General features: G+C 62.9%; 1 protein-coding gene across 1 annotated transcript in view; it reads right to left on the bottom strand.

Moving 5' to 3' along the window:
• SCAF1 (SR-related CTD associated factor 1) overlaps positions 1-25,784 on the bottom strand; it is a 64,185-nt gene that overhangs the window by 16,341 nt on the left and 22,060 nt on the right. The window contains 13 exon segments of the mRNA XM_068998831.1: positions 4,928-5,116; positions 6,269-6,373; positions 7,832-7,991; positions 10,091-10,230; positions 10,339-10,368; positions 11,200-11,306; positions 12,510-12,675; positions 14,815-14,981; positions 17,174-17,279; positions 18,330-18,454; positions 19,434-19,566; positions 22,300-22,502; positions 25,333-25,392. Of these exon segments, the coding sequence (XP_068854932.1) occupies positions 4,928-5,116; positions 6,269-6,373; positions 7,832-7,991; positions 10,091-10,230; positions 10,339-10,368; positions 11,200-11,306; positions 12,510-12,675; positions 14,815-14,981; positions 17,174-17,279; positions 18,330-18,454; positions 19,434-19,566; positions 22,300-22,502; positions 25,333-25,392 (1,691 nt within the window).

Raw genomic sequence — 25,784 nt, 5'->3', positions numbered from 1 at the left:
CCCAGATCCAATCCAAGCCCCCTAAATCCCTCCACAATCCCCTAAATCCCACCCAAATCCCATTGGGACCCCTCCAGGACCCCCTCAAATCCCCCTGGGAGCCCCCAGACCCAATCCAGGACCCCCTAAATCCCCCCTAATCCCTCTCTCTGCTCCCCCAAATCCCCCTCAAATCCCCCTGGGAGCCCCCAGACCCAATCCAGGACCCCCTAAATCCCCCCTAATCCCTCTCTCTGCTCCCCCAAATCCCCCTCAGATCCTCCCCAGGACCATCCAAATGCCCCCAGGACCCCCCAAATCCCCTCCAGGACCCCTCCAGGACCCCCCAAATTCCCCTGGGACCCCTCCAGGACCCCCTCAAATCCCCCTGGGAGCCCCCAGACCCAATCCAGGACCCCCTAAATCCTCCCTAACCCCTCTCTCTGCTCCCCCAAATCCCCCTCAGATCCCCCCTGGGGCCCCCCAGACCCAATCCAGGACCCCTAAATCGCCCCCAAATTCCCCCAAATCCCCTCCAGGACCCCCCAAATCCCCCGTGGGACCCCCAGGACCCCTCCCCTCGCACCGATGGGCATGAAGGGCGGGGTGTTGAGGCTGGGGGCGGAGACGCCGATGGCGTTGACGGCGAAGACCCTCATCTCGTAGAGCACCCCCAAACCCCTCCAGGACCCCCCCAAATCCCACTGGGACCCCTCCAGGACCCCCTCAAATCCCCCTGGGAGCCCCCAGACCCAATCCAGGACCCCTAAATCCTCCCTAACCCCTCTCTCTGCTACCCCAAATCCCCCTCAGATCCCCCTGGGGCCCCCCAGACCCAATCCAGGACCCCCTCAATCGCCCCCAAATCCCCTCGAGGACCCCCCAAATCCCCCGTGGGACCCCCCAAATCCCCCCTGGGACCCCCAGGACCCCTCCCCTCGCACCGATGGGCATGAAGGGCGGGGTGTTGAGGCTGGGGGCGGAGACGCCGATGGCGTTGACGGCGAAGACCCTCATCTCGTAGAGCACCCCCAAACCCCTCCAGGACCCCCCCAAATCCCACTGGGACCCCTCCAGGACCCCCTCAAATCCCCCTGGGAGCCCCCAGACCCAATCCAGGACCCCCTAAATCCTCCCTAACCCCTCTCTCTGCTCCCCCAAATCCCCCTCAGATCCCCCCTGGGGCCCCCCAGACCCAATCCAGGACCCCCTAAATCCTCCCTAACCCCTCTCTCTGCTCCCCCAAATCCCCCTCAGATCCCCCCTGGGGCCCCCCAGACCCAATCCAGGACCCCCTAAATTGCCCCCAAATCCCCTCCAAATCCCCCCGGGACCCCCCAAATCCCCTCGAGGACCCCCCAAATCCCCCTGGGAGCCCCCAGACCCAATCCAGGACCCCCTAAATCCTCCCTAATCCCTCTCTCTGCTTCCCCAAATCCCCCTCAGATCCCCCTAGGAGCCCCCAGACCCAATCCAGGACCTCCTAAATCCCCCCTAATCCCTCTCTCTGCTCCCCCAAATCCCCCTCAGATCCTCCCTGGGGCCCCCCAGACCCAATCCAGGACCCCCTCAATCGCCCCCAAATCCCCTCCAAATCCCCCTGGGACCCCCCAAATCCCCTCGAAGACCCCCCAAATCCCCTCGAGGACCCCCCAAATCCCCCTGGGAGCCCCCAGACCCAATCCAGGACCCCCTAAATCCTCCCTAACCCCTCTCTCTGCTCCCCCAAATCCCCCTCAGATCCCCCCTGGGGCCACCCAGACCCAATCCAGGACCCCCTAAATCCCCCCTAATCCCTCTCTCTGCTCCCCCAAATCCCCTCCAAATCCCCCCGGGACCCCCCAAATCCCCTCGAGGACCCCCCAAATCCCCCGTGGGACCCCCAGACCCAAGACAGGACCCCTCAAATCCCCCTAATCCCTCTCTCTGCTCCCCCAAATCCCCCTCAGATCCCCCTGGGGCCCCCCAGACCCAATCCAGGACCCCCTAAATCGCCCCCAAATCCCCTCCAAATCCCCTCCAGGACCCCCCAAATCCCCCCTGGGACCCCCAGGACCCCTCCCCGCGCACCGATGGGCATGAAGGGCGGGGTGTTGAGGCTGGGGGCGGAGACGCCGATGGCGTTGACGGCGAAGACCCTCATCTCGTAGAGCACCCCCAAACCCCTCCAGGACCCCCCCAAATCCCACTGGGACCCCTCCAGGACCCCCTCAAATCCCCCTGGGAGCCCCCAGACCCAATCCAGGACCCCCTAAATCCTCCCTAATCCCTCTCTCTGCTCCCCCAAATCCCCCTCAGATCCTCCCTGGGGCCCCCCAGACCCAATCCAGGACCCCCTCAATCGCCCCCAAATCCCCTCCAAATCCCCCTGGGACCCCCCAAATCCCCTCGAAGACCCCCCAAATCCCCTCGAGGACCCCCCAAATCCCCCTGGGAGCCCCCAGACCCAATCCAGGACCCCCTAAATCCCCCCTAATCCCTCTCTCTGCTCCCCCAAATCCCCTCCAAATCCCCCCGGGACCCCCCAAATCCCCTCGAGGACCCCCCAAATCCCCCTGGGGCCCCCCAGACCCAACCCAGGACCCCCTAAATCCTCCCTAATCCCTCTCTCTGCTCCCCCAAATCCCCCTCAAATTCGCCTGGGAGCCCCCAGACCCAATCCAGGACCCCCTAAATCCCCCCTAATCCCTCTCTCTGCTCCCCCAAATCCCCCTCAGATCCCCCTGGGGCCCCCCAGACCCAATCCAGGACCCCCTAAATCGCCCCCAAATCCCCTCCAAATCCCCCCGGGACCCCCCAAATCCCCCGTGGGACCCCCAGGACCCCTCCCCGCGCACCGATGGGCATGAAGGGCGGGGTGTTGAGGCTGGGGGCGGAGACGCCGATGGCGTTGACGGCGAAGACCCTCATCTCGTAGAGCACCCCCAAACCCCTCCAGGACCCCCCCAAATCCCACTGGGACCCCTCCAGGACCCCCTCAAATCCCCCTGGGAGCCCCCAGACCCAATCCAGGACCCCCTAAATCCTCCCTAATCCCTCTCTCTGCTCCCCCAAATCCCCCTCAGATCCTCCCTGGGGCCCCCCAGACCCAATCCAGGACCCCCTCAATCGCCCCCAAATCCCCTCCAAATCCCCCTGGGACCCCCCAAATCCCCTCGAAGACCCCCCAAATCCCCTCGAGGACCCCCCAAATCCCCCTGGGAGCCCCCAGACCCAATCCAGGACCCCCTAAATCCCCCCTAATCCCTCTCTCTGCTCCCCCAAATCCCCTCCAAATCCCCCCGGGACCCCCCAAATCCCCTCGAGGACCCCCCAAATCCCCCGTGGGACCCCCAGACCCAAGACAGGACCCCTCAAATCCCCCTAATCCCTCTCTCTGCTCCCCCAAATCCCCCTCAGATCCCCCCTGGGGCCCCCCAGACCCAATCCAGGACCCCTAAATCGCCCCCAAATTCCCCCAAATCCCCTCCAGGACCCCCCAAATCCCCCGTGGGACCCCCAGGACCCCTCCCCGCGCACCGATGGGCATGAAGGGCGGGGTGTTGAGGCTGGGGGCGGAGACGCCGATGGCGTTGACGGCGAAGACCCTCATCTCGTAGAGCACCCCCAAACCCCTCCAGGACCCCCCCAAATCCCACTGGGACCCCTCCAGGACCCCCTCAAATCCCCCTGGGAGCCCCCAGACCCAATCCAGGACCCCCTAAATCCTCCCTAACCCCTCTCTCTGCTCCCCCAAATCCCCCTCAGATCCCCCTAGGAGCCCCCAGACCCAATCCAGGACCCCCTAAATCGCCCCCAAATCCCCTCCAAATCCCCCCGGGACCCCCCAAATCCCCTCGAGGACCCCCCAAATCCCCCTGGGGCCCCCCAGACCCAACCCAGGACCCCCTAAATCCCCCCTAATCCCTCTCTCTGCTCCCCCAAATCCCCCTCAGATCCCCCTGGGGCCCCCCAGACCCAATCCAGGACCCCCTAAATCGCTCCCAAATCCCCTCCAAATCCCCCCGGGACCCCCCAAATCCCCCCTGGGACCCCCAGGACCCCTCCCCGCGCACCGATGGGCATGAAGGGCGGGGTGTTGAGGCTGGGGGCGGAGACGCCGATGGCGTTGACGGCGAAGACCCTCATCTCGTAGAGCACCCCCAAACCCCTCCAGGACCCCCCCAAATCCCACTGGGACCCCTCCAGGACCCCCTCAAATCCCCCTGGGAGCCCCCAGACCCAATCCAGGACCCCCTAAATCCTCCCTAATCCCTCTCTCTGCTCCCCCAAATCCCCCTCAGATCCCCCTGGGGCCCCCCAGACCCAATCCAGGACCCCCTAAATCGCCCCCAAATCCCCTCCAAATCCCCCCGGAACCCCCCAAATCCCCTCGAGGACCCCCCAAATCCCCCTGGGAGCCCCCAGACCCAATCCAGGACCCCCTAAATCCCCCCTAATCCCTCTCTCTGCTCCCCCAAATCCCCCTCAGATCCCCCTGGGAGCCCCCAGACCCAATCCAGGACCCCCTAAATCCCCCCTAATCCCTCTCTCTGCTCCCCCAAATCCCCCTCAAATCCCCCTGGGAGCCCCCAGACCCAATCCAGGACCCCCTAAATCCCCCCTAATCCCTCTCTCTGCTCCCCCAAATCCCCCTCAGATCCTCCCCAGGACCATCCAAATGCCCCCAGGACCCCCCAAATCCCCTCCAGGACCCCTCCAGGACCCCCCAAATTCCCCTGGGACCCCTCCAGGACCCCCTCAAATCCCCCTGGGAGCCCCCAGACCCAATCCAGGACCCCCTAAATCCCCCCTAATCCCTCTCTCTGCTCCCCCAAATCCCCCTCAGATCCCCCTGGGGCCCCCCAGACCCAATCCAGGACCCCCTAAATCGCTCCCAAATCCCCTCCAAATCCCCCCGGGACCCCCCAAATCCCCCCTGGGACCCCCAGGACCCCTCCCCGCGCACCGATGGGCATGAAGGGCGGGGTGTTGAGGCTGGGGGCGGAGACGCCGATGGCGTTGACGGCGAAGACCCTCATCTCGTAGAGCACGCCCTCGATCATGCGCGTGGACTCGAAGGTGAGCGCCGGCAGCACCTCGAAGTTGAGCTTCATCCAACGCATGGAGCCCTTCTTCTTCCTCTCCACCAGGTAACCTGGGCCGGACACGTGGGATGGGTGGGGATGGGTGGGGGTGGGTGGGGATGGGTGAGGATGGGTGAGGATGGGTGAGGGATGGATGGGGATGGGTGGGGATGGGTGAGGGATGGGTGAGGATGGGTGGGGATGGGTGTGGATGGGTGGGGGACAGGTGAGGGATGGGTGAGGATGGGTGGGGATGGGTGGGGATGGGTGGGGGACACGTGGGGATGGGTGAGGGATGGGTGTGGGATGGGTGGGGATGGGTGAGGGATGGGTGGGGGTGGGTGAGGGATTGATGGGGATGGGTGAGGGATGGGTGGGGATGGGTGGGGATGGGTGGGGGTGGGTGAGGGATGGGTGGGGATGGGTGGGACAGGTGAGGGATGGGTGGGGATGGGTGGGGATGGGTGGGGATGGGTGAGGGATGGGTGAGGGATGGGTGGGACAGGTGAGGGATGGGTGGGGATGGGTGGGACAGGTGAGGGATGGGTGGGGATGGGTGGGGATGGATGGGACAGGTGAGGGATGGGTGGGGATGGGTGGGGACGGGTGGGGATGGGTGGGGATGGGTGGGGGATGGGTGAGGGACAGGTGAGGATGGGTGGGGGACAGGTGGGGATGGGTGGGGATGGGTGAGGGATGGGTGGGACAGGTGAGGGATGGGTGGGGATGGGTGGGGACGGGTGGGGATGGGTGGGACAGGTGAGGGATGGGTGGGGATGGGTGGGGATGGGTGGGGGATGGGTGGGGATGGGTGGGGATGGGTGGGGACGGGTGGGGATGGGTGGGGGACGGGTGAGGGACGGGTGAGGGACAGGTGGGGACGGGTGGGGATGGGTGGGGATGGGTGGGGACAGGTGGGGACAGGTGAGGGCAAGGGGACAGGTGGGACAGGGGTGGGACGGGTGGCACAGGTGTGGCACAGGTGTGGCACAGGTGTGGCACAAGGGGATGGGGGTGGCACAGGTGTGGCACAGGTGTGGCACAAGGGGACGGGGGTGGCACCCGTGCACAGAACAGGGGACACAGGGGAGGGGGGATGGGGAGGGGACATCCCGCTGCCAGGTGCTGCCAGGTGCTGCCAGGTGCTGCCAGGTGCCACCAGGTGCCGCCAGGTGCCACCAGGTGCCACCAGGTGCCGCCAGGTGCCAGGCGCGGGGTCTCACCTGTCACCGGCTGTCCCCCGTCGTACTTGGGGGGCTCCCAGACGAGCACGGCCCAGTCCTCGCCCACCGAGGTGACGCGGACGGCCTCGGGGGGGTCGGGGACGTCTGCGGGGACAGGGGGACACCTGAGCTCGGCACCGGGGGGGGCACGGCGAGCCCGGGACGGCTGCCACCTGCGTCCCTCCTGTGCCCAGCTGTGTGCCCAGCTGTGTGCCCAGGTGTGTGCCCAGGTGTGTGCCCAGGTGTGTGCCCAGGTGTGTGCCCAGGTGCTCCCAGGTAACCCCAGCTGTGCCCAGCTGCTCCCAGGTGTGTTCCCGTGTGTCCCCAGGTGCCCTCCCATGTGCCCAGGTGTCCCCGGGTGCCCCCAAGTGTCCCCAGGTGTGCCCAGGTGTGTCCCTCACTGTGCCCAGGTGTCCCCAGGTGCCCCCAGGTGTCCCCAGGTGTGCCCACGTGTGTCCCTGATTATGCCCAGGTGTCCCCAGATGTGCCCAGGTGTCCCCAGATGTGCCCAGGTGTGTCCCTGACTGTACCCAGGTGCCCCCAGGTGTCCCCAGGTGTGCCCACGTGTGTCCCTGATTATGCCCAGGTGTCCCCAGATGTGCCCAGGTGTCCCCAGATGTGCCCAGGTGTGTCCCTGACTGTGCCCAGGTGTCCCCAGGTGTCCCCAGCTGCCCCCAGCTGTCCCCAGATGCCCCCCAGCTGTGCCCAGCTGTGTCCCTGACTGCCCCCAGCTGCCCCCAGCTGTGCCCAGCTGTGCCCACGTGTGTCCCTGACTGCCCCCAGGTGCCCCCAGCTGTGCCCAGGTATGTTCCTGACTGTCCCCAGCTGCTCCCAGGTGCCCCAGGTGTGCCCAGGTGTGTCCCTGACTGCCCCCAGCTGCCCCCAGGTGCCCCAGGTGTGTCCCCAGCTGCCCCCAGCTGCTCTAGGTGCCCCCAGCTGTGCCCAGGGGTGCCCCTGACTGTCCCCAGATGCCCCCAGGTGCGTCCCTGACTGCCCCCAGCTGCTCCCAGGTGCCCCAGGTGTGCCCAGGTGTGTTCCTGACCGTCCCCCGGTGCCCCCAGGTGTGTCCCTGACCGTCCCCAGCTGTCCCTAGCTGCCCCCAGCTGTGCCCAGGTGTGCCCCCGACTGCCCCCAGGTGCCCCCAGGTGCCCCCAGCTGTGCCCAGGTGTGCCCCTGACTGTCCCCAGCTGCCCCTAGCTGTCCCCAGCTGCCCCCAGCTGCCCCCAGGTGCCCCCAGGTGCCCCAGCTGCCCCCAGATGTGCCCAGGTGTGGCCCCGACTGCCCCCAGCCGCCCCCAGGTGCCCCCAGCTGCTCCCAGGTGCCCCAGGTGTGCCCAGGTGTGTCCCCAACTGCCCCCAGCCGCCCCCAGGTGCCCCCAGGTGCCCCAGGTGTGCCCACATGTGTCCCTGACTATGCCCAGGTGTCCCCAGATGTGCCCAGGTGTGTCCCCGACTGCCCCCAGGTGCCCCCAGGTGTCCCCAGATGTGCCCAGGTGTGTCCCCGACTGCCCCCAGGTGCCCCCAGGTGCCCCCAGGTGCCCCAGGTGTGCCCCCGGTGCCGCACCCACGACGCGCAGGGTGATGGCGGCCGTGTCCTCGCCCACGGGGTTGGTGACGCGGATCTCGTAGCGCCCCTCGTCGCCGCGCTCGGCGCTCTCGATGACCAGGCTGCTCAGGCCGTGCTTCTCCTCCAGCCGCAGCCGCCCCTCGCGGGCCCCGAACGCCTGCCCCGCACCGGCACCCGCGGGTGACACCCGGGGACACCCAGGGACACCCAGGGGTGACACACGGGGACACCCGGGGGTGACACACGGGGACACCCAGGGGTGACACCCAGGGGTGACACACAGGGACACACGGGGGTGACACACGGGGACACCCGGGGGTGACACACGGGGACACCCGGGGGTGACACCCAGGGGTGACACACGGGCACCCGGGGGTGACACACGGGGACACCCGGGGGTGACACATGGGGGTGACACACGGGGACACCCGGGGGTGACACACGGGGACACCCGGGGGTGACACATGGGGGTGACACACGGGGACACCCAGGGGTGACACCCAGGGGTGACACACACGGGGACACCCAGGGGTGACACACGGGGACACCCAGGGGTGACACACGGGAACACCCGGGGGTGACACACGGGGACACCCAGGGGGGAAACACATGGACACCCAGGGGTGACACATGGGGACACACAGGGGTGACACACGGGGACACCCAGGGGTGACACACACGGGGACACCCAGGGGTGACACACGGGGACACCCAGGGGTGACACACACGGGGACACACGGACACCCAGGGGTGACACACACGGGGACACCCAGGGGTGACACACAGGGACACACAGACACCCAGGGGTGACACACGGGAACACCCAGGGGTGACACACAGGGACACACGGACACCCAGGGGTGACACACGGGAACACCCAGGGGTGACAGATGGGAACACCCAGGGGTGACACATGGGGGTGACACACGGGGACACCCAGGGACACCCAGGGGTGACACACGGGGACACATGGGGACACCCAGGGGTGACACATGGGGACACCCAGGGGTGACACACACGGTGACACACAGGGGTGACACACGGGGACACCCGGGGTGACACACAGGGACACCCAGGGGTGACACATGGGGACACACGGGGACACCCAGGGGTGACACCCAGGGGTGACACCCAGGGACACCCAGGGACACCCAGGGGTGACACACACGGGGACAGCCAGGGATGACACCCAGGGGTGACACACGGGAACACCCAGGGGTGACACACGGGCACCCAGGAGTGACTCACACGGGGACACCCAGGGGTGACACACGGGAACACCCAGGGACACCCAGGGGTGACACACAGGGACACACGGGGACACCCAGGGGTGACACATGGGGGTGACACACGGGGACACCCAGGGACACCCAGGGGTGACACACACGGGAACACCCAGGGGTGACACACACGGTGACACACAGGGGTGACACACGGGGACACCCAGGGGTGACACACGGGGACACCCGGGGTGACACACGGGGACACACGGGGACACCCAGGGGTGACACACACGGGGACACCCAGGGGTGACACACACAGGGGTGACACACAGGGACACCCAGGGGTGACACACGGTGACACACAGGGGTGACACACACGGGCACCCAGGGGTGACACGGGGTGACACAGGGTGGCCCAGAGTGGCCCAGGGTGGCCCAGGGTGGCCCCACCTGCCCGTCCTTGCTCCAGGTGACGGTGGGCAGCGGCTCCCCGGACACGGGCACAGGGGGCACAGGGGGACACAGGGTGACACGGGGTGGCACAGGGTGACACAGGGGTGACACAGGGACACCCAAGGGTGACACGGGGTGACACAGGTGACACCCAGGGGTGGCACAGGGGTGACACAGGGACACCCAAGGGTGACACGGGGTGACACAGGTGACACCCAGGGGTGGCGCAGGGTGGCCCCACCTGCCCGTCCTTGCTCCAGGTGACGGTGGGCAGCGGCTCCCCGGACACGGGCACAGGCGGACACAGGGGGACACAGGGGGGCACAGGGACACCCAAGGGTGACACACGGTGACACGGGGTGGCCCAGGGGTGACCCAGGGTGGCGCAGGGTGGCCCCACCTGCCCGTCCTTGCTCCAGGTGACGGTGGGCAGCGGCTCTCCGGACACGGGCACAGGGTGACACAGGGGGACACAGGGGGGCCCAGGGTGGCACAGGGTGGCACAGGGTGACACGGGGTGGCACGGGGGTGACACAGGGTGACACAGGTGACACCCAGGGGTGGCGCAGGGTGGCCCCACCTGCCCGTCCTTGCTCCAGGTGACGGTGGGCAGCGGCTCTCCGGACACGGGCACGTCCAGCCGCAGTTTGTTGCCGGCCACCACCACGAGCGTGCTCTCGGCGTCCTTGCCCGAGCAGTCCAGGTGGATCTTGGGGGGCTCTGCGGACACGGGGGGGGCGTTTGGGGGGGACCCCGGGCTACCAGCGGCCCCCCCGCAGTGGCCACGCTCCCCTCCCCCCACCCCCCCGGTCCCCTCCCCCCCCTCACCTTGTTTAGGGACGTACTCGACCTTGATCTCTGGGGGGGGGGAGCGTTAGTGACGTCAGAGAACCCGGTGACGTCATTGGGGATTCCCCTGACGTCACTGGGGAGTTCCCCCCCCCCCCAGTGACATCATTGTCCCCAGAGGGGGTCCCCTCCCCGCCCCCCCTCCCCCCCAGGGGGTCACCAAGGGGGTTGTGATGCCCCCAGACCCACAAGTGACCCCCAGACCCACAAGTGACCCCTAGCCCCACAAGTGCCTCCCCAGCCCCATAAATGACCCCCCCCAGCCCCATAAATGACCCCCCAGCCCCATAAGTGCCCTCCCCAGCCCCATAAGTGACCTCCCCAGCACCATAAATGACCGCCCAGCCCCATAAGTGCCCCCCAGCCCCATAAGTGACCCCCCAGCCCCACAAGTGACCTCCCCAGACCCATAAGTGACCCCCCAGCCCCATAAGTGAGCCCCCAGCCCCACAAGTGACCCCCCCAGACCCATAAGTGACCCCCAGCCCCATAAATGAACCTCCCCAGCCCCATAAGTGCCCTCCCCAGCCCCATAAATGACCCCCCCAGCCCCATAAATGACCCCCCAGCCCCATAAGTGCCCTCCCAGCCCCATAAGTGCCCCCCCAGCCCCACAAATGCCCTCCCCAGCCCCATAAGTGCCCCCCAGCCCCATAAGTGCCCTCCCCAGCCCCACAAATGCCCTCCCCAGCCCCATAAATGACCCCCCAGCCCCATAAATGCCCTCCCCAGCCCCATAAGTGCCCCCCAGCCCCATAAATGACCCCCCCAGCCCCATAAGTGCCCTCTCGAGCCCCACAAGTGCCCTCCCCAGCCCCACAAGTGCCCCCCCAGCCCCACCGAGGAAGTTGAGCTTGGCCGACAGGGTCAGGGCGTAGCCGTCGGGGACGAAGGTGTAATCGCCCTCATCCTCGGGCCGCACGTCATCGATCACCAGCTTGTGGATCCTGGGGGGCACCCGCGGCCTTGGGGGGGTCCCGAAGCCCCGGCGCCCCCAAAAAACCATCCAGGTACCCCAAAACCCCAAAAAATCCCACCCGGGTACCCCAAAATCCCACCCAGGAACTCCAAAATCCCCAAAAAATCCCACCCAGGAACTCCAAAATCCCCAAAAAATCCCACCCAGGAACCCAAAATCCCCACCCAGGACCCCAAATCCCAAAAAATTCCCACTCAGGAACCCAAAATCCCCACCCAGGACCCCCAAAAGCCCCAGAATTGCCTCAAATCACCCCCCAAGTGCCCCAAATCCCCCCACAGGTGCCCCAAATCACCCCACAAGTGCCCCCAAGACCCCAAATCGCCCCCCAAGTTCCCCAAATCACCCCCGAAGTGCCCCAAGTCACCCCACAAGTGCCCCAAATCACCCTATAAGTGCCCCAAATCCCCCCAAGTGCCCCAAATCACCCCATAAGTGCCCCAAATCACCCTATAAGTGCCCCATCTCACCCCCAAGTGCCCTAAATCACCCCACAGCTGCCCCAAATCCCCCCAGAACTACCCCAAATCCCCCCCAAAGTGCCCCAAATCCCCCCAGAACTACCCCAAATCCCCCCTGAAGTGCCCCAGATCCCCCCAGAACTACCCCAAATCCCCCCCAATTACCCCAAATCCCCCCCGAACTACCCCAAATCCCCCCAGAACTACCCCAAATCCCCCCCAATTACCCCAAATCCCCCCCGAACTACCCCAAATCCCCCCAGAACTACCACAAATCCCCCCCAATTACCCCAAATCCCCCCTGAAGTGCCCCAGATCCCCCCAGAACTACCCCAAATCCCCCCCAATTACCCCAAATCCCCCCAGAACTACCCCAAATCCCCCCTGAACTACCCCAAATCCCCCCCAATTACCCCAAATCCCCCCAGAACTACCCCAAATCCCCCCTGAAGTGCCCCAGATCCCCCCAGAACTACCCCAAATCCCCCCCAATTACCCCAAATCCCCCCCGAACTACCCCAAATCCCCCCAGAACTACCCCAAATCCCCCCCAATTACCCCAAATCCCCCCCGAACTACCCCAAATCCCCCCAGAACTACCACAAATCCCCCCCCAATTACCCCAAACCACCCCCAAATGCCTCAAACCCCCCCCAGACCCCCCACCCCCGAACCCCTTTTCCGGCCCCCCGGCTGCCGGCGGCCCCCACCTGCCCGCGTGCGTGATGTGGATGCGTTTGCTGGGCCGGACCTCGACGCCGTTCTTGAACCAGCGCCCGGTGACCTTCTCGTCCGACACCTCGCACTTGAACACGGCCTGCTCGGTGGCCTGCACCGTCAGGTCCGCGATGCCCTGCAGCACCTCCAGCTGCTTGTCTGGGGGGAGAGACGGGCGCTGGGGGAACCCCGAAATCCCGGATGGACCCCACAGATATCCCCGGGATCCAAAAATCCTGGATGGATCCCCAAAGATATCCCCGGGACCGAAAAATCCCGGATGGAGCCCCACAGATATCCCTGGGACCCCAAAATCCCGGATGGAGCCCCACAGATATCCCCGGGACCGAAAAATCCCGGATGGATCCCCAAAGATATCCCCGGGATCCAAAAATCCTGGATGGAGCCCCACAGATATCCCTGGGACCGAAAAATCCCGGATGGAGCCCCACAGATATCCCTGGGACCCCGAAATCCCGGATGGAGCCCCACAGATATCCCCGGACCGAAAAATCACGGATGGAGCCCCACAGATATCCCCGGGATCCAAAAATCCCGGATGGAGCCCCACAGATATCCCTGGGACCCCGAAATCCCGGATGGAGCCCCACAGATATCCCTGGGACCCCGAAATCCCGGATGGAGCCCCACAGATATCCCCGGGACCCCAAAATCCCGGATGGAGCCCCACAGATATCCCCGGGACCCCAAAATCCCGGATGGAGCCCCACAGATATCCCCGGGACTGAAAAATCCCGGATGGAGCCCCACAGATATCCCCGGGACCCCAAAATCCCGGCTGGAGCCCCACAGATATCCCCGGGACCCCAAAATCCCGGCTGGAGCCCCACAGATATCCCTGGGACCCCAAAATCCCGGATGGAGCCCCACAGATATCCCCGGGACCCCAAAATCCCGGATGGAACCCCACAGATATCCCCGGGACCCCAAAATCCCGGACGGAGCCCCACAGATATCCCCGGGACCCCAAAATCCCGGATGGAGCCCCACAGATATCTCCGGGACCCCAAAATCCTGGATGGAGCCCCACAGATATCCCCGGGATCCAAAAATCCTGGATGGAGCCCCACAGATATCCCTGGGACCCCGAAATTCCGGATGGAGCCCCACAGATATCCCTGGGACCCCAAAATCCCGGCTGGAGCCCCACAGATATCCCCAGGATCCAAAAATCCCAGATGGAGCCCCACAGATATCCCCGGGACCCCAAAATCCCGGATGGAGCCCCACAGATATCCCTGGGACCCCGAAATCCCGGATGGAGCCCCAAAGATATCCCCGGACCGAAAAATCACGGATGGATCCCCAAAGATATCCCCGGGATCCAAAAATCCCGGCTGGAGCCCCACAGATATCCCTGGGACCCCGAAATTCCGGATGGATCCCCAAAGATATCCCCGGACCGAAAAATCACGGATGGATCCCACAGATATCTCCGGGACCCCAAAATCCCGGATGGAGCCCCACAGATATCCCCGGGACCCCAAAATCCCGGATGGAGCCCCACAGATATCCCTGGGACCCCACACATGTCCCTGGGACCCCAAAATCCCGGATGGAGCCCCACAGATATCCCCGGGACCCCAAAATCCTGGATGGAGCCCCACAGATATCTCCGGGACCCCAAAATCCTGGATGGAGCCCCACAGATATCCCCGGGACCCCAAAATTCCGGATGGAGCCCCACAGATATCCTCGCGACCGAAAAATCCTGGATAGAGCCCCACAGATATCCCCGGGATCCAAAAATCCTGGCTGGACCCCACAGATATCCCCGGGACCCCAAAATCCCGGATGGAGCCCCACAGATATCCCCGGGACCCCAAAATCCCGGATGGAGCCCCACAGATATCCCTGGGATCCATCCAGGACCCGTCCAGGACCCCCCAAACTCCCCTGGACATCCCTGGGACCTTCTGGGGTCTCCAGGACCTTCTCCATGGTGACCCTCAAACACCTCCTGGTGCCCTCTCAACCCCTCCAGGACCCCTCCAGGACCCTCCAGGCCCCATCCAGGACCCCTTGGGACCCCTTGGGATCCTCCAGGACCCATCCAGGACCCATCCAGGACCCTCCAGGACCCATCAAGGACTCCCCAAACTCTCCTGGACATCCCTGGGACCTTCTGGGATCTCCAGGACCTTCTCCAAGGTGACCCTCAAACATCTCCTGGTGCCCTCTCAACCCCTCCAGGCCCCATCCAGGACCCTCCAGGCCCCATCCAGGACCCATCCAGGACCCTCCAGGACCCTCCAGGCCCCATCCAGGACCCCCCACCTTCCACGATGACCTCGGCCTCGGCCTCGCCGCCGTTGGTGAGGATCCGGTAGCGCCCGGTGTCCTCCTTGGTGGCCTCGTTGAGGATCAGGAAGTGCTTCTTGCCGTCCTTCTTGAAGCGGTACTTGAAGGCGTCCTCACGGGTCAGCTCCACGCCGTCCTTCATCCTGGGAGCGGGGCGGGCACCGGGTGGGCACGGGGTGGGCACGGGGTGGGCACGGGGTGGGCGTGGAGATAGAGATGGATGGACAAAGGATGGACACAAGGTGGACATGGAAGGATACGGGGTGGGCATGGGGTGGACATGGGATGGGCATGAGGTGGACGTGGAGGTGGACACGGGGTGGGCACGGGGTGGGCGTGGAGGTGGACATGGGGTGGACACAAGGTGGACGTGGAGGGACATGGGGTGGGCATGGGGTGGGCATGGGGTGGATACAGGGGATCATGGGATGGACATGGGGTTGGCATGGAGGTGGGCATGGAGGTGGGCATGGGGTGGACGTGCAGATGGGGTGGACACAGGATGGACACAGGGTGGACATGGGGTGGGCATGGAGGTGGGCACAGGGTGGACAAAGGATGGACACAAGGTGGACATGGAGGGACATGGGGTGGGCACGGGGTGGATACAGGGGAACATGGGATGGACACAAGGTGGACATGGAGGTGGACGTGGGGTGGACATGGAGGTGGGTATGGGGTGGGCATGGAGTAAGCGTGGAGGGACACGGGATGGACACGGGATGGCCACGGGATGGACACGGGACGGACACGGGATGGATCCGGGACGGACACGGGATGGACACAGGATGGACACGGGATGGATCCGGGATGGATCCGGGATGGCCACGGGATGGATCCGGGACGGACACGGGACGGACACGGGACGGACACGGGATGGATCCGGGATGGCCACGGGATGGACACGGGATGGCCACGGGATGGATCCGGGATGGACACGGGACGGACACGGGATGGACCCGGGATGGATCCGGGATGGACACGGGACGGACACGGGATGGACCCGGGATGGACCCGGGATGGATCCGGGATGGACACGGGATGGACACGGGATGGCCACGGGACGGACACGGGATGGACATGGGATGGATCCGGGATGGACACGGGACGGACACGGGACGGACACGGGATGGATCCGGGATGGCCACGGGATGGACACGGGATGGCCACGGGATGGATCCGGGATGGACACGGGACGGACACGGGATGGACCCGGGATGGATCCGGGATGGACACGGGACGGACACGGGATGGACCCGGGATGGATCCGGGATGGACACGGGATGGACACGGGATGGCCATGGGACGGACACGGGATGGACATGGGATGGATCCGGGATGGACACGGGATGGACACGGGATGGCCACGGGATGGATCCGGGATGGACACGGGATGGACACGGGATGGATCCGGGATGGATCCGGGATGGCCACGGGATGGCCACGGGATGGACACGGGATGGACACGGGACGGCCACGGGATGGACACGGGATGGGCACGGGATGGATCCGGGATGGATCCGGGATGGACACGGGATGGACACGGGATGGCCACGGGATGGACACGGGACGGACACGGGATGGACACGGGATGGGCACGGGATGGATCCGGGATGGACACGGGATGGACACGGGACGGACACGGGATGGCCACGGGATGGACACGGGATGGACACGGGACGGCCACGGGATGGACACGGGATGGGCACGGGATGGATCCGGGATGGACACGGGATGGGCACGGGATGGCCACGGGATGGACACGGGATGGATCCGGGATGGACACAGGATGGACACGGGACGGACACGGGATGGATCCGGGATGGCCATGGGATGGACACGGGATGGGCACGGGATGGCCACGGGATGGACACGGGATGGATCCGGGATGGACACAGGATGGACACAGGACGGACACGGGATGGATCCGGGATGGCCATGGGATGGACACGGGATGGCCACGGGATGGCCACGGGATGGACACGGGATGGACACGGGACGGACACGGGATGGACACGGGATGGCCACGGGATGGACACGGGATGGATCCGGGATGGACACGGGATGGACACGGGACGGACACGGGATGGCCACGGGATGGACACGGGATGGACACGGGACGGCCACGGGATGGACACGGGATGGGCACGGGATGGATCCGGGATGGACATGGGATGGGCACGGGATGGACACGGGATGGGCACGGGATGGACACGGGATGGCCACGGGACGGACACGGGATGGACACGGGATGGCCACGGGACGGACACGGGACGGACACGGGACGGACACGGGACGGCCACGGGACGGCCGCACGGCCCCGGTCAGCCCTTACCACATGACCTGCGCCCCCTCCTCGGACACCTCGGCCTCCAGCACCACCCGGTCGCCCACCACCACCTGCTGGTCCTCGGGGCCCTTCATGATGGTCACCGGCGGCTCTGGGGGCACGCACAGGGAAGGGGTGGCCAGCGGAGGTCACCCCATGGCCACCTTGTGTCCACCCCATGGCCACCCCAGGACCCCACCCCATGTCCACCTCCACATCCACCTTGTGTCCACCCCATGTCCCTCCATGTCCACCTCATGTCCACCTCCATGTCCACCCCAGGTCCCCATCCCAAGTCCACACCCCATGTCCACCTCATGTCCCTCCATGTCCACCCCATGTCCCTCCATGTCCACCCCATGTCCCTCCATGTCCACCCCATGTCCACCCCGTGTCCACCCCATGTCCCTCCATGTCCACCCCATGTCCACCCCGTGTCCACCCCATGTCCCTCCATGTCCACCCCATGTCCACCCCGTGTCCACCCCGTGTCCCTCCATGTCCACCTTGTGTCCACCCCACGCCCACCCCCAGCCCTCCATGCACACACGGCGTTCCCGGGTTTTTTGGGCTCCCTGGGCTGGACACAGGGGTGGCCACAGGGGTGGCCAGAGGGGTGACCACAGAGGTGGCCGCAGAGGTGGCCGCAGGGATGACCACAGGGGTGACCACAGGGATGACCACAGGGATGACCACAGGGGTGGCCACAGGGGTGGCCACAGGGGTGACCACAGGGGTGACCACAGAGGTGGCCACAGAGGTGGCCACAGGGATGACCACAGAGGTGACCACAGGGTTGACCACAGGGATGACCACAGGGGTGGCCACAGGGGTGACCACAGGGATGACCACAGGAGTGGCCACAGAGGTGACCACAGGGATGACCACAGGGGTGGCCACAGGGGTGACCACAGAGGTGGCCACAGGGATGACCACAGGAGTGGCCACAGAGGTGGCCGCAGGGGTGACCACAGGAGTGGCCACAGAGGTGGCCGCAGGGGTGACCACAGGGATGACCACAGGGGTGGCCACAGGGATGACCACAGGGGTGACCACAGGGATGACCACAGGAGTGGCCACAGAGGTGGCCGCGGGGGTGACCACAGGAGTGGCCGCAGAGGTGGCCGCGGGGGTGGCCGCGGGGCCGTCCGGCCGCACTGACCCTTGACGAAGACCTCGGTGAAGCACTTCTCGTCGTTGACCCGGCACTCGTAGGCGGCGTCGTCGGCCAGCGAGCACTTGGTGATGGTCAGGATGCGCTTGAGCCCCACGTTCTCAAACACGTACCTGGGGGCACGGGGGCACACCTGGGCACACCTGGGCACACCTGGGCACAGCTGGGCACAGCTGGGGGCACCTGGGCACACCTGGGCACACCTGGGCACTCCTGGGGGTGCCTGGGAGCACCTGGGGGAGCCTGGGGGCACCTGGGGGGCACCTGGGGCACACCTGGGCACACCTGGGCACTCCTGGGGGCACCTGGGGGGCACTTGGGGCACACCTGGGGCCCACCTGGGGGAGCCTGGGGCACACCTGGGGCCCACCTGGGCACACCTGGGGCACACCTGGGGGCACCTGGGCACACCTGGGCACACCTGGGGCCTACCTAGGCCCACCTGGGCACACCTGGGGCACACCTGGGCCCACCTGGGGCCCACCTGGGCACACCTGGGGCACACCTGGGCCCACCTGGGGCACACCTGGGCCCACCTGGGCACACCTGGGCCCACCTGGGGCACACCTGGAGGCACCTGGGGGCACCTGGGGCCCACCTAGGCCCACCTGGGCACACCTGGGGCACACCTGGGGCCCACCTGGACCCACTTGAGGCCCACCTGGGGCACACCTGGGGCCCACCTGGGGCACACCTGGGGCACACCTGGGGGCACCTGGGCACACCTGGGCACACCTGGGGCCTACCTAGGCACACCTGGGCCCACCTGGGGCACACCTGGGCACACCTGGGGCCCACCTGGGCACACCTGGGGCACACCTGGGCCCACCTGGGGCACACCTGGGCCCACCTGGGCACACCTGGGGCACACCTGGAGGCACCTGGGGGCACCTGGGGCCCACCTAGGCCCACCTGGGCACACCTGGGGCACACCTGGGGCCCACCTAGGCCCACCTGGGGCCCACCTGGACCCACTTGAGGCCCACCTGGGGCACACCTGGGGCCCACCTGGGGGCACCTAGGCACACCTGGGCCCACCTGGGGCCCACCTGGGGCACACCTGGGCACACCTGGGCACACCTGGGCACTCACTTGTTGCTGGGCTTGATGAGCTGCCCGTTCTTGTACCACTTGAGGGGCAGGTCGGGGTCGCTGAGCTCCACCATGAGCCGGATCTTGTTCCCTTTGTCCACCTGGTAGGCGGGGTCCAGCTTCCGCACGAAGGCTGGGGGGGCGGGGCGGGCTCAGGGGACCCCAAAAAACACCCGGGACCCCCCCCAAAAAAATCCCAAATCCCCCCGAAAAAAAAAAAAACCCAAATCCCCCCCGAAAATCCCGCAAAAAAAAACCCCAAAATCCCCCCCCAAAATCCCGCAAAAAAAACCCCAAATCCCCCCGAAAAAAAAAACCCAAATCCCCCTGAAAAAAACCCAAATCCCCCCAAAAAACCCCAGAAAAACCCCGAAATCCCCCCCAAAAACCCCCAAAACCCACCCCCAAAAGAAAACCAAATCCCCCCAAAAAAAACCCAAATCCCCCCCCAAAAAAACCCAAATCCCCTCAAAAAACCAAATCCCCCCCAGAAAAACCCCAAATCCCCCCCAAAAAACCCAAATCCCCCCCCAAAAAACCCCCAAACCCCCCCCAAAAAAACCCAAATCCCCCCCCAAAAAAACCCAAATCCTCCCCCAAAAACCCCCCAAAGAAACCCCAAATCCCCTCAAAAAACCACCAAATTCCCCCAAAAAACCCCAAATCCCCGCAAAAAACCCCAAATCCCCCCAACAAAACCCCCAAATCCCCTCCCCAAAAAAACCCAAATCCCCCCAACAAAACCCCGAAATCCCTCCCAAAAAAAACCCAAATCCCCCCAAAATCGCCCACAAATCCCCCCAAAATCCACCCAAAACCCCCCAAAATCCACCTAAAAATCCCCAAATTTCACTCAAAATCCCCAAATTTCACCCGAATTTGCCCAAAACTCCCCGAATTTGCCCCAAATCGGCACCTTCGCTCTTCTTGGGCTCCACCTTGATCTTCTTGAGCCTCTTGAGCCGCCCCCATCCCCCAAATCCCCCCCAAAATCCTTCAAAATCCCCCCCAAACCCCTCAAAATCCACCTAAAAATCCCCAAATTTCGCTCAAAAATCCCCAAATTTCACCCAAATTTGCCCAAAACTCCCCGAATTTGCCCCAAATCGGCACCTTCGCTCTTCTTGGGCTCCACCTTGATCTTCTTGAGCCTCTTGAGCCGCCCCCATCCCCCAAATCCCCCCCAAAATCCTTCAAAATCCCCCCCAAAACCCCTCAAAATCCACCTAAAAATCCCCAAATTTCGCTCAAAACTCCCCAAATTTCACCCGAATTTGCCCAAAACTCCCCGAATTTGCCCCAAATCGGCACCTTCGCTCTTCTTGGGCTCCACCTTGATCTTCTTGAGCCTCTTGAGCCGCCCCCATCCCCCAAATCCCCCCCAAAATCCTTCAAAATCCCCCCCAAACCCCTCAAAATCCACCTAAAAATCCCCAAATTTCGCTCAAAACTCCCCAAATTTCACCCGAATTTGCCCAAAACTCCCCGAATTTGCCCCAAATCGGCACCTTCGCTCTTCTTGGGCTCCACCTTGATCTTCTTGAGCCTCTTGAGCCGCCCCCATCCCCCAAATCCCCCCCAAAATCCTTCAAAATCCCCCCCAAACCCCTCAAAATCCACCTAAAAATCCCCAAATTTCGCTCAAAACTCCCCAAATTTCACCCGAATTTGCCCAAAACTCCCCGAATTTGCCCCAAATCGGCACCTTCGCTCTTCTTGGGCTCCACCTTGATCTTCTTGAGCCTCTTGAGCCGCCCCCATCCCCCAAATCCCCCCCAAAATCCTTCAAAATCCCCCCAAAACCCCTCAAAATCCACCTAAAAATCCCCAAATTTCGCTCAAAACTCCCCAAATTTCACCCGAATTTGCCCAAAACTCCCCGAATTTGCCCCAAATCGGCACCTTCGCTCTTCTTGGGCTCCACCTTGATCTTCTTGAGCCTCTTGAGCCGCCCCCATCCCCCAAATCCCCCCCAAAATCCTTCAAAATCCACCCAAAACCCCTCAAAATCCACCTAAAAATCCCCAAATTTCGCTCAAAAATCCCCAAATTTCACCCGAATTTGCCCAAAACTCCCCGAATTTGCCCCAAATCGGCACCTTCGCTCTTCTTGGGCTCCACCTTGATCTTCTTGAGCCTCTTGAGCCGCCCCCATCCCCCAAATCCCCCCCAAAATCCTTCAAAATCCCCCCCAAAACCCCTCAAAATCCACCTAAAAATCCCCAAATTTCACTCAAAATCCCCAAATTTCACCCGAATTTGCCCAAAACTCCCCGAATTTGCCCCAAATCGGCACCTTCGCTCTTCTTGGGCTCCACCTTGATCTTCTTGAGCCTCTTGAGCTGCCTCCATCCCCCAAATCCCCCCAAATCCCCCCCAAACCCCTCAAAATCCACCTAAAAATCCCCAAATTTCACCGAAAACTCCCCAAATTTCACCCGAATTTGCCCAAAACTCCCCGAATTTGCCCCAAATCGGCACCTTCGCTCTTCTTGGGCTCCACCTTGATCTTCTTGAGCCTCTTGAGCCGCCCCCATCCCCCAAATCCCCCCCAAAATCCTTCAAAATCCCCCCCAAAACCCCTCAAAATCCACCTAAAAATCCCCAAATTTCGCTCAAAAATCCCCAAATTTCACCCAAATTTGCCCAAAACTCCCCGAATTTGCCCCAAATCGGCACCTTCGCTCTTCTTGGGCTCCACCTTGATCTTCTTGAGCCTCTTGAGCCGCCCCCATCCCCCAAATCCCCCCCAAAATCCCCCCCAAACCCCCCAAAATTCACCCAAAACCCCCCAAAATCCACTTAAAAATCCCCAAATTTCACCCGAATTTGCCCAAAACTCCCCGAATTTGCCCCAAATCGGCACCTTCGCTCTTCTTGGGCTCCACCTTGATCTTCTTGAGCCTCTTGAGCATGCCGCGCAGGTCGGTGATGCCGTACTGGAAGGCGATGCGCTCGTACTCGCTCTTCTTGGTGACGCCCTTGAGCAGCTCCCAGATCTCGGGCGGGATCAGATCTTCCTCGTCGTCCTTCTTCTTCTTCTTCTTCGTCTCCTCCGCCTGCTCCTCCCTGAGGGGCCTTCGGCCTCAGCCCGGTCCCCGTCTCATCCTCGTCTTCATCCCAAAGTTCTCCTCATCTTCATCCCCGTCTCATCCTCGTCCCCGTCTCATCCTCATCTTCATCCTCATCCTTGTCCTCGTCTTCATCCCCATCCCAAAGTTCTCCTCATCCCATCCCCATCTCATCCTCATCTTCATCCCATCACCATCTCATCCTCCTCATGCTCATCCTCAGCCTCGTCCCTGTCTCATCCTCATCTTCATCCCAAAGTTCTCCTCATCTTCATCCCCGTCTCATCCCCATTCTCATCCCAAAGTTCTCCTTGTCTTCATCCCCGTTTCATCCTCATCCTCATCCTCGTCTTCATCCCAAAGTTCTCCTCATCCTCATCCCCGTCTCATCCTCGTCTTCATCCCAAAGTTCTCCTCATCCCATCCCATCTCCATCCTCGTCCCCATCTCATCCTCATCTTCATCCTCATCCTCGTCCTCGTCTTCATCCCCATCCCAAAGTTCTCCTCATCCCATCCCATCTCCATCCTCATCTTCCTCATCTTCATCTTCATCCTCATCCTCATCCCAAAGTTCCCATCATCCCATCCCATCTTCATCCCCATCCCCATCTCATCCTCATCTTCATCCCATCCCCATCTCCATCCTCCTCATGCTCATCCTCGTCCCCCTCTCATCCTCGTCTTCATCCCAAAGTCCTCCTCATCTTCATCCCCGTCTCATCCTCATCCTCATCCTCGTCTTCATCCCAAAGTTCTCCTCATCCCATCCCATCTCCATCCTCGTCCCCGTCTCATCCTCATCTTCATCCTCATCCTCGTCCTCGTCTTCATCCCCATCCCAAAGTTCTCCTCATCCCATCCCCATCTCATCCTCATCTTCATCCCATCACCATCTCATCCTCCTCATGCTCATCCTCAGCCTCGTCCCCGTCTCATCCTCGTCTTCATCCCAAAGTTCTCCTCATCCCATCCCATCTCCATCCTCGTCCCCATCTCATCCTCATCTTCATCCTCATCCTCATCTTCATCCCAAAGTTCTCCTCATCTTCATCCCCGTCTCATCCCCATTCTCATCCCAAAGTTCTCCTTGTCTTCATCCCCGTTTCATCCTCATCCTCATCCTCATCCTCGTCTTCATCCCAAAGTTCTCCTCATCCTCATCCCCGTCTCATCCTCGTCTTCATCCCAAAGTTCTCCTCATCCCATCCCATCTCCATCCTCGTCCCCATCTCATCCTCATCTTCATCCTCATCCTCGTCCTCGTCTTCATCCCCATCCCAAAGTTCTCCTCATCCCATCCCATCTCCATCCTCATCTTCCTCATCTTCATCTTCATCCTCATCTTCATCCTCATCCCCATCCCAAAGTTCTCCTCATCCCATCCCCATCTCATCCTCATCTTCATCCCATCCCCATCTCCATCCTCCTCATGCTCATCCTCAGCCTCATCCCTGTTTCATCCTCGTCTTCATCCCAAAGTTCTCCTCATCCTCATTCCCGTTTCATCCTCATCTTCATCCTCATCTTCATCCCAAAGTTCTCCTCATCCCAAAGTTCTCCTCATCCTGTCCCATCTCCATCCTCCTCATCTTCCTCATCCTCATCTTTGTCCTCATCTTCATCCTCATCCCAAAGTTCTCATCCCCACCTTCATCACCTCAACCCTGATCCCATCCTCATCCTCTTCATCCCATCCCCACCTTCATCATCCCATCCTCACCCTCATCATCCTCACCTTCATCCCACCACCACCTTCATCACCCCCATCCCATCTTCATCCCATCTTCATCCTCACCCTCATCATCCTCACCTTCATCCCACCACCACCTTCATCACCCCAACCCTGACCCCATCCTCATCCTCTTCATCCCATCCCCACCTTCATCATCCTCACCTTCATCCCGCCACCACCTTCATCACCCCCATCCCAATTCCATCCTCATCCTCTTCATCCCATCCCCACCTTCATCACCTCAACCCTGATCCCATCCTCATCCTCTTCATCCTCACCCTCATCCTGCCACCTTCGTCACCCCCATCCCAATTCCATCCTCACCCTCATCCTCTTCATCCTCACCTTCATCCCGCCACCACCTTCATCACCTCCATCCCAATCCCATCCTCATCCTCTTCATCCTCTTCATCCAGTCCCCACCTTCATCATCCCATCCTCACCCTCATCATCCTCACCTTCATCCCGCCACCACCTTCATCACCCCAACCCTGACCCCATCCTCATCCTCTTCATCCTCTTCATCCCATCCCCACCTTCATCATCCTCACCTTCATCCCACCACCACCTTCATCACCCCCATCCCAATTCCATCCTCATCCTCTTCATCTTCATCCCATCCCCACCTTCATCACCCCAACCCTGATCCCATCCTCATCCTCTTCATCCTCACCCTCATCCTGCCACCTTTGTCACCTTCATCCCAATCCCATCCTCATCCTCTTCATCCTCTTCATCTTCATCCAGTCCCTGCCTTCATCATCCCATCCTCACCCTCATCATCCTCACCTTCATCCCGCCACCACCTTCGTCACCCCATCCCAATTCCATCCTCACCCTCATCCTCTTCATCCTCACCTTCATCCCGCCACTGCCTTCATCACCCCAACCCTGATCCCATCCTCATCCTCTTCATCTTCATCCAGTCCCCGCCTTCATCATCCCATCCTCACTTTCATCATCCTCACCTTCATCCCGCCACCACCTTCGTCACCCCATCCCAATCCCATCCTCATCCTCTTCATCCCATCCCCACCTTCATCACCCCGACCCCAACCCCCATCATCTTCATCCCCTCCTCCTCCTCCTCCCACCTCTTCTTCAGGAGCCCGCTGAAGTCCAGCTCTCCGGCCGTGTCGCTCTTGGCGTCACCCCTGGGGGGACAGCGGCGCTTTGGGGGGGGTTGGGGGCATTTTGGGGGACCCCAGGGGGTCCCCAGGGGGTCTCGGGGTCCAGGAGGGGTTCCCAGGGGGAAAATTTGGGGGGAATTTTGAGGATTCGGGGGAATTTTAGGGGTCCCCAGAAGGGTGTCTGGGAGGATTTGGGGGGTTTTGGAGGGTTTGGGGAGGGGGTCCCGGGGTTAATTTGGGGATCCCAGGAGGGGTTTTGGGGTCCCAGGAGGGGATTTGGGGCGTCCTGGGCTTTAATTTGGGGATCCCAGGAGGGATTTTGGGGGTCCCTGGGCAGGGGGGTTTTGGGGTCCCGGGGGAAATTTGAGGATCCCAGGAGGGGTTTTTTGGGGGTCTTGGGGAAGGTTTTGGGGTCC

This window comes from Aphelocoma coerulescens, unplaced genomic scaffold (genome assembly GCF_041296385.1).
Source record: "Aphelocoma coerulescens isolate FSJ_1873_10779 unplaced genomic scaffold, UR_Acoe_1.0 HiC_scaffold_180, whole genome shotgun sequence".
Classification (NCBI taxonomy): Eukaryota; Metazoa; Chordata; class Aves; order Passeriformes; family Corvidae; genus Aphelocoma; species Aphelocoma coerulescens.
This window is presented reverse-complemented; position numbering and strand designations above follow the sequence as displayed.